The 13,629-nt window shown below is 49.3% G+C and overlaps 3 protein-coding genes across 3 annotated transcripts; 1 reads left to right on the top strand and 2 right to left on the bottom strand.

Annotated features, from left to right (window-relative positions):
• Positions 1-1,178: 1,178 nt before the first annotated feature.
• On the bottom strand, positions 1,179-4,751 carry BJY04DRAFT_224450 (ankyrin repeat-containing domain protein; the record flags this gene model as incomplete). The annotated part of the gene is made up of 4 exons (XM_073717973.1): positions 1,179-4,066; positions 4,117-4,284; positions 4,352-4,587; positions 4,636-4,751. The coding sequence occupies 4 exons, from the start codon at positions 4,749-4,751 to the stop codon at positions 1,179-1,181; spliced, it is 3,408 nt and encodes a 1,135-aa protein (XP_073564823.1).
• Positions 4,752-7,815: 3,064 nt separating this feature from the next.
• Positions 7,816-8,399, top strand: BJY04DRAFT_233112 (uncharacterized protein; the record flags this gene model as incomplete). The annotated part of the gene is made up of 1 exon (XM_073719888.1): positions 7,816-8,399. The coding sequence occupies exon 1, from the start codon at positions 7,875-7,877 to the stop codon at positions 8,397-8,399; it is 525 nt and encodes a 174-aa protein (XP_073564824.1). The 5' UTR covers positions 7,816-7,874.
• A 1,879-nt stretch (positions 8,400-10,278) lies between these two features.
• Positions 10,279-13,078, bottom strand: BJY04DRAFT_211628 (uncharacterized protein; the record flags this gene model as incomplete). The annotated part of the gene is made up of 5 exons (XM_073714434.1): positions 10,279-10,824; positions 10,873-11,101; positions 11,356-12,357; positions 12,411-12,901; positions 12,983-13,078. 5 exons carry the CDS (start codon positions 13,076-13,078, stop codon positions 10,279-10,281), a joined length of 2,364 nt encoding a protein of 787 aa, XP_073564825.1.
• Positions 13,079-13,629: the final 551 nt, after the last annotated feature.

The raw sequence follows: 13,629 nt of genomic DNA on the forward strand, positions 1-13,629 counted from the left end.
TGAAGATCTATTTATTTGTGAAACGGGACCAACAATACACCAGGTCTATAGCGGATTAAGCCCTAGTTAGCCTACAGCAACTGTGGATCTCAAGTCTATCGGCTCCAGCTTGGCAGCTATGGGACTCTTGTGGGAGTGATGGATGCGTACCGACGACGCCGATTGGCTCATCAGCCTGCGCAAGTGCAGTGAAATCCCAGCGATCAATATAAAACAGCTCTGGCTAGCACGAAGTGGCCAGCTACCTGTCACGTCGCCTTAAAGATAAGCCTAGCCGCGTTACTGCAACTAGCATTGTCATCCCTAGGTCGATAATCTGGGACATCCTAAACAGGTCTCCATGCATGTTGTCTAGAGGAGTAATGTTTCAATTAAGGTGATATTAATGACCTAATCATTCAATCATCATGGCAGAAGTTCATCATCAATTTCCTACCTGATATAGCATATCCCGGCGATAGAAGGAGGGCGGGAACCACAACCCTAATGCAAGCGGCGAGTCTATATCCTCACCCCGTTCAGTCTCACGTAGACTAAAAAGGTAGGACTCGCTGTTGGCAGCCATTATACTACTTACCACCTGGCGTATGGTTGAAGTATTGCTAAAATCTGGGTGCCTGCCGCGCTAACACCTCGAGAATCAGTTACGAAAGGAAGGGAGAAGGAGTTTTAAGCCGAGCCTAAGTATTGACCATGGCGACCCAAGCCTATATTGAGCCAAGGAATATTTGAGGATATAGTTTGCCATGGCAGTACCTTACGCATGAGGAGGAGTCAGCTTGAGAAAACTTCATATTTTCTCATAGATACTTTCCCAAAGCACAGGGAAGCTTTTCAGCCATCGTCTTGAAAGTAATCAGTCTGTAAAATGTAAAGAATCCTTAGTTATAAATAAATGACATAACATGGATTTTTTCCAATTGAATATAATCTAAAACAATAGCAGACGTATAAGGCCAGTCTAGTGGTAACATGACTCTAAAATGCTCACCCACCAGCGCCAGATCATCACCTTCAGACGTCCACTGTACGACTTGCCCGATGGAGATTGACCCCTATGTCAGGTGCTGGAACCAATGACGTAAAATGACCAGCTGCCATGATTGAAGCCGGGAGGGCGTTTCTGAATAAAGAGACAAAAGCGCCCCAAGCATCCAAGTCACAAATTCAACAAAGGCTCAGAGAGGGTTCCAATCAATAAATCTCAGCCATTCATCAGATCTGCTCTCGTCACTGGTCTCCTGAAAGATTCGAGGACACTTCCGAACCTCGGTGACTCTGGCGTCTTCATCTTCAGCGACCTGGACGCCCGAATCGTGACGGACTTCACAGTCAGACTGCTCGTTCCAATCTGGATGGTGGCGCTTGATCAGGTTTGCCACGGCATTGTGACCATGGCCGCTGGCCAGCGCAATGGCCTTTCGACACTGAAACCCCCCACCATCATCGCGTATGGACGCGCCTGCCTCAAGGAGCAATTGAACCATATCAATACGTCCTTTCTCTGCCGCACCTTCTAGCGCCGTCCTGCCATCTTCCTTTGCGCCTGGGGCGTTCACCTTCGCATCAAGGTTAATTAGATATTGAGCTAGGCCCAGGTACCCGTTGATCGCGGCAAGTTGCAGAGCCGTTGCGCCTGCATAGTATGCGGGAGGGGCATTTACGTTGGCATCGTTGTCAAGGAGTAATTTCATCAATTCTTTATTTCCATTTTCAACGGCGTACTGCAACGCAGTTCGACTGCCGGCTCCCGTTGCCGGATAGTTGACGTCCGCTTCTTTGTCATTGATCAGTCTTTGCACAAGGTCGATCTCCTGTGTTGAAGCTGCTGCCTGGAGGGAGGTTAAAGTTATGATCTCCTTCTCACCAACTTTTTCTTCGTCATACCCTGGCCATCCGCAGGTGTAGACTGACACTTCTGCATTTGCGTCCAGGTCGAGTCCATATAGGTCTTCTATCAGCCCCTTTTTATAATAGTAGATTGCCAATGCTAGAGCGCGACCAATCAAGGCTGGGGTCCAGGCGTAAGATTCAATAAGAATTTTTAGACATGATTTGCTGTCTCCTTCCACAGCCAGCTCAAGGGCTGATTGCGGCATGTAAACACAAGCGCTAAGCCTTACTTCTGAGTCTGGATCGTCCGGATCACGTCGCTCCCAACCATACCTGGGCATTGATGGTACACCGAGAGGGCTCACACCTGCCGCAAGCATGGGTTGTAGCAGGTCTGTTCTGTTAGATAAACTAGTGAACGCCACTGCAGATGGTGCGTCTCCGCAAAAGTCCTCAAGGAGGCGCTGTAGTCCGAGGGTCGGGCATTGCTTGTCCTCAATGTGGTATAGGGCTTCGGTAAGCAAGTCATCGGTCACTCCTGGTCCGCAATCAAGAATGCTCTCGATGATAAAAACATCCCCTGTTGCGGCGGCTCCATACATCAATTTCTGATAGTCTATTTCGTTGCTCTTTGTCGCAGCATCAAGAAGCTTGGGCTGGAGAAGCCACCGGGCCAAATCGAGGTCTTCGCTGAACATTGCACTCCAGAGGATTTTCGCGCCGCCCGTCTGCAGAACTTGTTGCAGAATACCTCGATAGTTGAGATACTCTGCAACTTCTTTAGATTTGATGGCATTGAGTTTCGACCCAAGAACGGTTGCCCCAGCATCAAGCAACATACCGATGATTCTAAGATCCCCCATCTGTATCGCTGCTCCAAGTACAGCCCCAGGTTCGTCGTCATACTCATCATTAAGCCGCGCACCTAATGCGATAAACTGGGCTATCAAATGAGCATGGTTAATGACTGGCGCATGGCCTAGCTGGTCGATCGCTTTGTCCTGATCATATGATATAGCCCAATGAAGAGCTGACGGCCAAACCTTGCACTTTGCGAGGGGCCGGTTGATCCTAGCACCATGCCCCAGCAGGATCTGAGCTGCTTTCAAGTTGTGATTCATCAGAGCGTACTCCAATAGCGTAGACTGGTTATCGCCCACTTCCATATCCACTCCTGCTAGGATTAGTGGCTCAATGCAGTGGGTCTGGTTCATTCCGATAGCCATCGTAAGAGGCGAAAAGTATCGTTTGTATCGTTTCAGAATTCCCACGCTTTGTGGGTGGACGATGGTCGGGCAAGTCGTCAGTATGAGGTTAATGATTTCCAGCCTACCAGACTTTGCTGCACCACCTAGTATGGTGGTATAACAATTAGAATGGTCCCTAGTCTCAGGATGTCCGGAGTGCCGGTAAATCCTTGTATCGCTCCACACAGCATAAAGACCAAGAAGATTCGTACATGAACCCAGAAGCTCTTCAAAGACCTCCAGGTTGACTTCCATCGCAGCTACGGCGAGGCAATTCAAGGAGACAATGCAGCCATGATCCAACAGCAAGCGAATTCCGTTCGCATTATTGCCCATAATTGCGGCAAAGAGGGCGGATTTTCCTTCATGAATCCTGTTGATGCTGGCACCATGTGACAGGAGCGCCTTCATTATCTTGAGGCTTTTATCGCCTTCAATACGCGCGGTCCAGGCGAGAGGCGTGACTGGACGGTAACTAATCTCAATAAGGCGATCCGGATCCATGCCAGCCTCAAGTAGCATTTTGACTATAGAAACATCAGATAAGCAGACAGCGCTTGTAAAAAGCTTCTCTGCTATTGCCTCAATAGTGGGCTCTTCCCTTCGCAGAAGATCTGTGAACTGCTTCATGTTATGCCGCCCAAGGCCCTTGAATATCTCGATCACTCGTTCATCTCGAGAGCGTATAGTGGCCTCGGACCGCGTGGCAGAGTCGTGCAATTGCAGGTTGTTGGAAAGGATGTACAACTCGAGATATATTGGGCTCGTACTCAATTGTTGATGTTGCTCGTTAAACTGTTCCGGCATGAGAACGCTTAACGTCGCGCTGATCCGAGAGTCGATATCGGTATCGAGTGGATGGGGAAGATTCCTCCATGGCACGATCCATCTCAAGCGTTGCATTACTTTTGCCTTTACAGCGTTCGACTGTAAGCCCATTCCGAGAGCCCATGACGGCTGGCCAATGGGCGCCAGTAGGGCCGAGTCTATCGCGACAGTCAATTAATATCCTTTTGCATGTTCATAACGCTCGTACCTTGCTCAGGCTCAGGCTGGACAAATGTACAGAATCGTAGCCATGGCAGCGATTGACTCCAGATAAGACACATGGATGCGGGAAATGGGTCAAAGAAACGCTGCGACGAAGGGGAGAAGGATCGGGGAGTTCGAACATGAAGGCCCTCCGGCGTGGGCGGGGAAGGAACTACCCACGTCGTCCACATCGTCAGTAACAGCCTCCGAATGGAGCTGAAGGGATTGAAAGGGCTCACCCGCCGCCATTGAGAACCTGTCATACGTCGAGACAAATCCCTTCCCTTGTAATGTTTTCCGAAGCTTTGTGGGAGGCCAAACGACCCCATTGTCAACAACCAACTCGCTATCCTTCCCTTCAAGTCGTTTCCTCTTGTCAACTTTCCAGCCTACCCATCCTAAATCGATCTTGCGCCCTAGTGTACTGTTCTTGCGAAACCCCCACTTCGCGAATTGGCGTTCATACTGCCCTTTACTGCTGACTGTCAACAACGGGTAATGTCAGCCCGGTGGACGCACTTACGTCTTACGAAACCCTTTGTTGGACATATGCTCAATGAGTTCGGATAGCTTCTTGTTCTGCAGGATATACAGAAGCTTGATCTCATCTTTGTGCATTTCCCACTCGTTGTTCGCCATGGCTCTAGCAAGTCTGGTTCGGTTGGTGCAGAGGGAGTGCAGTGGTCTTTGGTCGAAGAGAAACGGAGGAAACAATGGGGCTGACCTCAATTTTATGGTGGCCGGAGGGCTTCAGCAACCACGAAATTGTCGGGCTCAGGCCAGGATCTTTGACCGTCCTGTGGTTGTGCGAAGGCGTCGAGCTGGGGCTTGGGTCAGTTTGTGCAGCACACATTACGATCCCCTATTGGCCGAGGAATAATCCTCGTGCAGCAGTTCATCTCACCCTAGTCCAGATTCGATGTGTTTGTCGCTGCTGTCGTTGCTTTTTTCACCCGCCGTATCCTCGCCCGCCTCCCAGCAAGTGCCCTACAACGCGTTGATCTGATTGGAGGAGGCAGAATCCTGCATTGTATCTTGGACTTGATCTCGTCGGTGGAGTCTCCAAAGCAGTTTAAGTCGTGATGGCTCTATGTCAAGATACCCTATATAACGGTTCACATTTTCTTTTCTTTGAGCTGGATACTAGTCACTTGGAAAGCATATCCAGCTCATTATATGCCTTACTGATTTCGTCTTCTCTTGTCTCCTTTAGACGGAGATTTTATATTCACTACATCGTTATGTCTTCGCCAGTGTGGCCTGAAGGTAGTAGTGTGTGCTATACGTCCATAAGTATGCAAGCGCAGGCAACTTCAGCGGCACAGTCCACCCCAGCTTTCACGACCGTGCACGCCTATTTCTCACATCCTGCTATTGTTGATCCTTTTGCTATCGATCAGGCCTTTGATACCGAATTTTCAGGGGCTCCATCCAGCGCCATAGCTTCCCTGATGCTAGATGCCCCGGGCACCCACTCACAATCTACGTCTGTGGACAATCCTTCTATGATGCATCATCCTGTGGTCGAACCGGCAATGATGACGGTTCAGAACCAGCACACCAGTCTCAATGATCAGCAGGACACAGTCCCCCCTGCCTTTCCGAGTAGGAACTCACACTACACCACGCCGACTCCAATACCGGGCTTTCACGCTAGTACTACTGCGAGCGTGTGGGTTGGCAATGTAGCTGAATTTCAGAGAGTTCATGAAACCAGCCACCCCCAATATCGGTGAGTTTGTTCCCTTGCCACACCACACGGCCCATCTTACAGAGATCTAATACTCCAGTAGAGATATCGACCACCCTTCACCAGGTCCTGTCTTCTTCCAATGCAAATGGCAAGACTGCCAGAATACGACTATGTTTCGGCGCGAACAGGACCTGCTCCGCCACCTCAAGTCCATTCATATCCGGCCTGACGCGTACGTCTGCGAGATTGAAGGATGTCGCCAGGCTTTTGGCAGACGGGATCACTTGCTTCAGCATAGAAGGCGTCGCCATCCGACAGCCCTGCAGTACCTAAGGTGATTCCGGCACCCAATGTACTCGAACCCCTGTCCTCGAAGCCAATTTAAGCATCATTGAAAGCGAGCTAGAGTAGAGTATTTTGTCAAGATTCCTGTTGGTGGTAGTCTGCCTATCATGGCCTCCCATAGAATTGGGCTGTTGCGGATGGGGTGTTTTCGGTTGTATTGTTTTAGTACTCTTCCTAGTTTTCTTTTATCGCGATGTTGCTGCTGCGTGTGACTTTTTCTCCGCATTCTTATCAGCAACCGTAACATCCCAAGCCAGAAGCCATAAGTTCTATCCGCGGACTATACCAAGGATGTAGACTTTCTGGGATGTATATCTGCATCATCATAGTTATCAGGGTGCGACTGATGTTCCCTATCATAGTCACTCACCCTAGGCTCTAGCTCCTGTACGAACCTCCCACCTTAGCAGCAATACGTGCTAACCTTGGTTAACAGTTTTCTGCCCTATATCTCTAGACTCAAAGGAGACATATTAAGGTATATTCAGCTTTCTTACTAGGCTGCAGTATCTCCGAATTCCACAACTCCTATTCACACCCTAGCAAAGTTTGCGAATTAGATACGATGTCAGCGTGATAACCCCAGGCTGAGTACATATCCTTCAACGATACTGCTGTTGGAGGTGCATTTCTGCCACCCTGCGATAAATACCCATGAGAAGGTATCCAGAAGGACAACTCGAGATTGCTATTCACCCGAGTTGAATATTCAAGACCCGAGAGTTCCCTTGTCGGGATGCCCTTCTACCTATCAACGAGAAGCATTAAGCATTTTTCATTCTCTGTTGGGGAACCCTGTGCTTCTTGACGCGTGATCAGACCTCTGGGAAGTCTGCTCGCGAATTGAAGCAGCTAGGTAAGTAAAGGACTACGTTTTTCGGCACCTTGATAAGTGCGTTAGATGAGAGCCTTGCTAGGGAACTCCAAGAACTCCTTGGTAAAGAGAACCATAGCTTGTTAGTAAAATGATGTAAGGTATCATAATATGTAAAAAGGGAACTAGTTGCAACTCAAGCCTTCGTTGCTAGTAAGATTAAGGTACAATACATAAGTATATGTCGATTCCTAGTATGGCGACCCGCGCCAGTCGTGAGTTGTAGTTGTGATGCGTGCGAGAGAGAAGAAAAGGTTCAGGATTAGCAGATACTCGCGTAAATAGCAAGATTCAGGTAGTGTTATTAGATCAGAGTTAGGGTTCTATACTCTAGCTTTCCAGAGGAAAGATGTCCCTCTGTGCGCTGGACTAAACTGTACTTCGTGTGGAACCCAGATCTAGAGAGCATTTCTTGTTACCAGATTACTAGGTTCGCTTACTGGGTGAGGACTGCACGATGGATGTTTCTTGAAGTACAGATAGCCCTAGTGCCTCTCTGACAAGCACCGCAGCTGAAGTGAAACTTCTTGAAACAGCGCCCCAACGAGTTTCAACACGTTTGAAGAGCATTGTCTTCTGGTCCATAGATTTCTAGTTGGATTTCTGATTACTCACCAAGTGTTAGTGGACCGATGGGCTTGAGGGGCTTTTGATTACTGATATCTGGTCAGAGCATCGATGAGCTTCGGGGGGCCTTACCATATATCTACTAGTGGTATCCGGCGAACAATTAGGTATAAATGCAGATGGGTTACCCGTAGAGCCCGGATAGTTTAATCAGTTGTCCACGATCTACATCACTGGTTAACTACCGTACCCTTCAAAATCTCTCATAAAAAGCGTTGACAAGATGCACCTCAAGAACCTATTCCTCTCTCTTGGCCTCCTAGCTACCCCCACTCTCACCAGCCCAACCCCCGAAATCCCCACCGACAGCGCAACCACAGTCGACCTCTCCACCCCCTCCACCAACAATACCTCCTCCGCCTCCATCCTCGAAAAACGCGGCTCCGGCATTTGGCTCGACCTCTACGGCTCAGGCTCCTGCAGCGACAGCTGGCGTCCCGAGCCACAATCAGGCTGGGTCTGGGAAGGGCAGTGCAAGAACTTCGACGGCTGGACGTACGGTGCGCGCCCTGGCGCAGTCGGCAAATCGTCAGATGATTGGTGGAACGATAGGTGCAAGTTCAAGTTCTGGGAGAACGCCGACTGCCATGGCCATGCGACTGTCCATTGGGTGTTGGACTCGTTTGAGCTGAAGGGTGACCCTTTGAGTGGGCTGTATGCGAATTATAAGTGTTTTGCGACGGCGAATAAGGGGGATGGGACCTTTTATTTGAACAATGGCGCGAGGAGTGTTTCTATGAGTTGTTAGGGGGCTGGGAACTCGGGAAAAGCGTCATTCGACCCCTGACGCTGCTGAACAGTCATATAAAAGTCTGAGGCGAAGCAATCAATTGCTTTTACCTGCTACTGGTGGAGCATTTTGATCACTTAGTAGGGACTTCACCATTGCATGACCACTCTCGAGCTGCGATTAAGGTTTGGGTAGAATTCTGAGTAGAGGTAGCCCCTGCTTCCTGGGCTCTTTACTTTTCTCACCCCCAAAGGCCACCTTCAAGTCGATGTAGAGCATATATGTATGTACCATTTCAAGAACAAGTGAATTCTGGTGCAAACGCTCCTTCTCTGAGGTAAAAAAAAGAAATCTGAAATACTAGCCATCGTCACGATATAATAAATGTCAGGTTTTACAGTCGTGATATTTCACTCCAGGTTGGCAGTCGTCAGATTATCCCTCCTCAGAGCCGCGATTATAACGGTCAGAGGCCCTTCACGAGGGTCTGCTGCCGCTGCTTGCTTTCCAGCTGAGCCAGGAACAATGGGCACAGACGTGTGGTGGCAGCTGGCAAGCAAAAACGCAGCGAATATAGCTTGAGGATTAAACTGAGACGGCGAACATTTACGCTCTCCGAGTGCAGGAATTCCCTAAACTTAGCCGAGTGGGCGAATCAGGCAAGAAGAACCCTTGGAGTTGGTTTGGATCTAATAATTTTATATGGCAGCTACCCACTCTTCTGGACGAATCAGAACAATAATCTTCTTCGTGGCAATATACAAGGGGCCCTAGGTGTTATTATAACAGATCACAAAGGGCATCTACTGATTAGTGATCATCTCCTTTCAGAGCACTGTGGAGACGAGACATACAATTTCAATTTCCCCCATGACCTACTTTGGTCAGCTGGATAACTGTGGTCGAGTATGGAGAGCGAAGTAGTTATGGATGAAGAGCTACTCCTGGTTGACCTGGATAAGCACAGTAGGCGATGCAGTACGGGTAGTTATAACGTCCGAAGGATAGCCACAAAGTTTACCTTGATGGGATGAAGACATTTCTATGCCGTGCCAAAAATGCCTTCCCTGTCCATTGTCCTACAAAGTCCAATCTGGTTGTACATGTTTTGCGCCGCGTGGGCGAAGACGTCGGCATCGAGCAGTGAGGAGAGTTTCCCGTGTTGGTAGTGCGCGTGGACGGCCAGGAGATCGAAGGAGTTGATGATCCATGCCCGCGCAACGTGGCCACGGCGTGTTGCTTTGCAGTAGGCCGTCGGAGCTGCCGAGGCCCGCGTACTGATCGATCATCTAAGCTGCAGTTTGGAGTAGGAGGCAGGTCCTCCATTTCATTCTACTACACACGATATGACAGCATGAGATAGGGCAAGGCTTGCTCTTGTCTACGTAGCCGCAACCGTACCTACAAAGCTTGTAGCACATCTAGAAAAGATGGAAGGTTGGCTGACGACGCAAAGAGCGCCCAGAGCTGGTCAAATCGTTTAAGGGTATAAAGGGGAAAGAAGTGGCTGGCAAGTGGTTAACATCTCAGAAACAGATATTTATGGACAGACGAAATATCAAATGGAAAGTGAAAGCAAGACGATAAATAAAGAGGCAGTCGTAAAATTAGGTGGCGGTTACGACGAGCGTCAGATGTCGCCAACCCTAACTCCAGCTCTGGTCATCTGGTAGGAACTTCCTCACCCTCGTGCACCAGGATTTGGCAGTGTGAAAAGACATCCTTCATTGTAACTACCCACTGTTGAGATAGATCTAGACTAATGAGGCAAGAAACAATCCGCATAAGGAAACAATCAACACGTACTGAACTGTCGTGTAGTTTGATTTCAGTAGGGATGTCGCCCACGATGCTTTCTCGGCTGCTAGTGAACAACATCAACTGACGAGGAAGAGATTCATCGATAGAACTTGGCCAAACTAGGTGCAACAGTCGCTTTGGATGTGAAAGAGCAGTGCGCGTAGCTTGCCTGCCTCCCACTCCCACTGAGATGGTCCGGTAGCTCACTAGATGATCCATCAGATGCGTCGTCCGGATGCGTAGCGGCGGCTACTTCTCCCCACATGACAGGCTTCAATGAGGTCTCGGTATCATCCTCCGGAGGATGACAAGCCGCTGCAATAGGAGCGCTGCAACTCGCTGCCATGGGCATGTGTGAGCGTAGCGGCCGCATAGCTAACGCGATAAGAGTCAACATAGCTGCAGTGTCTATAACAAGTGTCAGGAATATGGCGAAGAGAGAAAATGAGCCCCCCTCTCCTCTTATTATGTTGGTCTCGTGGCCTTCCCGCCACTCCATATACACAATGACCAGAAACAGGCTCTGAGAGAGCAGCCAGTGCAGGGTGGCAGATGTGGCAAGAAGCGGTATACTATATCTCCATGGGATGCTAAGATAGTAGGTCGGGCGCTGTGCACCACGGGGAGAGGATACGCGCAGGGGCTTTCAGCGAAGGGCAAAGCTGTTGTATTCGGCAGCCATGAGCATGACGGACAAGATGCCGTTGCAAAAGTAGTACAGCACTGAGAGGACCAGCTGCGGCGAAATCACGATAAGGGAAACAGCTGTCACTGCCTTGCCCTCTAAAATAAGTGTTTGGCTTGTTGGAACACCGATGCCAATATTTTCTCCGAGTGGATAAGAGATATAACCACCCCCTTGGATACGGCGGAGGCCCAAGTTATATAGGTAGATGACAACGCCAAGGCAGGTCAGGAAGCTAAAGGGTTAGCAAACTAGCTTCACGGTTCAAGGACACCAGGCGGTTCATACATTGTAAACGTTACGGTCCACCGGCGCCAACTCACTGCATGGTGCCATCTTGTATTGCGTGGCACGATCTTTGCTGAGACGCTCACGGCTATGGGCTGCCCTGCTTGCAGTAAGCCCAGCGGGATGGTCGCACTATAGGCGATTGTCTCTTGGATGATGCTTGTGCTCTCGCCTAGTCCCTTTGGAAGATCCATTGATGACATCAAGCATTTGTGTGTGGTGGTAGCATCCGGGCAGTCCAGGAATGAAGCCACCGCATCTCCCACAGTCAACAGGACTTCTCTTCGTCGGATCTTGGCGGCCTGGTACATGCAGACCAGTTTGATGACGTTGCTGAAAATAACCGATAGGCAGATTGTCAAATTGAAGTAAACCTCACAGTCTTTTTCCGTTTCCTTGAGAAGACAGTAGGCCGGGTACACTCTTGGTCCGAGAGAAACGCTGACAGAATCTTGCCACTGCCGCCAGGGTTCCCATCCATCGCTCGAAACGTTCACTCGCACGCCCAGGTTCTTCGCCCAAGTTCTATTGTTCCATATAGAAGAGGTATCAAGGTAGTTTCGAAGCTGTGGCTCATCCGGGTTATAGATGTAGATGTACTTGAAGAGCGTGTTGATGTCAACCCATGACATCGTTGACAGGGTCCCATTTTGGTACCGTGCTCGCTGTTGGTAGTAAAAGGCAGAGTCTATCTGCCAGTTGTCTGGCATGCCATCCACTTCACGGCTACCACCTGCAGAGTCGTTTATTGCCCAGACGGGGTAATGCCAGTGCACGGGTTCTCCAGTCCAATGGTCGAGATCTCCTTGCATACTATACGGAAGGTTTCTCGAACCATTGTATTCATATCTCCAGATGCTGTTCAAGTCTGGGACTGTTGTATCGTTTGAATCAACGTAAAACGTAAGATCTTCATACTCATATCTTCGATCCGTGGCAACGAGTAATAGCGCACCTCGTTCACTGAACACGTGCATATCGGTATTATACCTGCGGTAACAGTCACTCAAGCTTAAATTGCGAAGTGTTCCATTGCGAATGTCGTCTTGTATACTCTCGGCGCGGAACCCGGTAGCGTTAAAGAAAGCCTCTGCAGCCACCGTGTTGACTTCCACCAGGGGTTCGTCAATGGCGAGGTCAACTGGAATAGCAGCCAGTGCCAAGTCTGCTTGAATAATAGATGAGAAAACTGCGGAGTTGAACCTATATAGACGCTATTAGAAATGGATCCATCCGAAACGGTATGTTAGACAGACAGCATGTGCATGGGCAGTGAGCTCAGAAGCAAGGTCACCCAAAGCAATTTTCTTCTAGCATCCATCTTAGTAAAGTTTCTCATGCTCAAAGTACCAACATCCAACCAACTCCCTTTCAAATGAGCCCTATCAAGATCCTCCCGTGTTGGGGCACATAGACACTGCATAACGTAACTACTCGTCGCTAATAACCCGGTGCTCAGAACATTAATCAGGACGTGAAGTCCCGTCTTCCACCTCGTAGCAATAGAGCACCTTGTCCTATAGACCACGGACATTTCAATTCCTGTCATATCGGGCTTTGTATATGCCATCCCCACTGCAATGACCGTAAGGATGATGTTGATGGAAAGGATAATCCCAGCTCCCCACATGCAGAGTAAAATACCCTTAATCCATTCCTCTCCCCGCCCGTAGGTTGCTTTCATGAACGGGAGGGGGATATTGTTGATATCAAAGACAGCTCGCAAGCGCGCAACAAACGGTCTTCTCTTTGTGGAGTAAGCATCGCGGATTCTAGAGTATCGCATTCGGCGCATAAATTGTAAATAGGGGCTCAAAGTTGGCCATACAGACCTCCTTCTGGGGGCCCTCTCGTGATCGCCTGTGTCGTCCCCGTCCGCAAGTGGATTGAGTGGAACATTTTCCGTAGAATGACTGTTCCTCATTTTGTTCCCCAGAGACGTCGCGCTATAATAATTTTGAGAGTTTTTTTTTTTCCCAGAGAAACGCGCCGCGCTGACATGTTAAGGCTCTCCATCTCCTCATCCACTGCAGAGGCTGAGACTTGCGAACAGCGAGTTGTTGTTGCACGGAACAGCCTTGTCACAATATCGGCCAATTGCAAACCAATGCTTGCCTACTCCTCAGTAAGCCGTGATACCTTATCAAGCTCACTAGGAGGGGACTCTGGCCGAGGAGAATGAACGATCTCCCCATACAATGTTAATGCATCGCTGGTTGTCATTTCGCCGCAAAGTGGCAGGTTGTTCCTGTACAACCACCCGGTTCTATTTTGAGGTCTGGCAACACCATCGCAGAGGGTTAAGAACTGTCAAAAGCGCTACGGATGGAATTGTCACTACCTGCAACACCATGATGTAATCCTTGGCCTGCAAGGTTATTGTGTAAAAGGTCGCGTTTTTGATTGTACTGCCGTGTGAGGGAAATGCAACGCTATGCCTACCTGCCACCGATCCTCCTGTCGTTGTTCCAAATA

This window comes from Aspergillus karnatakaensis (assembly GCF_047715665.1).
Source record: "Aspergillus karnatakaensis strain CBS 102800 unplaced genomic scaffold BJY04scaffold_91, whole genome shotgun sequence".
NCBI classification, from domain to species: domain Eukaryota; kingdom Fungi; phylum Ascomycota; class Eurotiomycetes; order Eurotiales; family Aspergillaceae; genus Aspergillus; species Aspergillus karnatakaensis.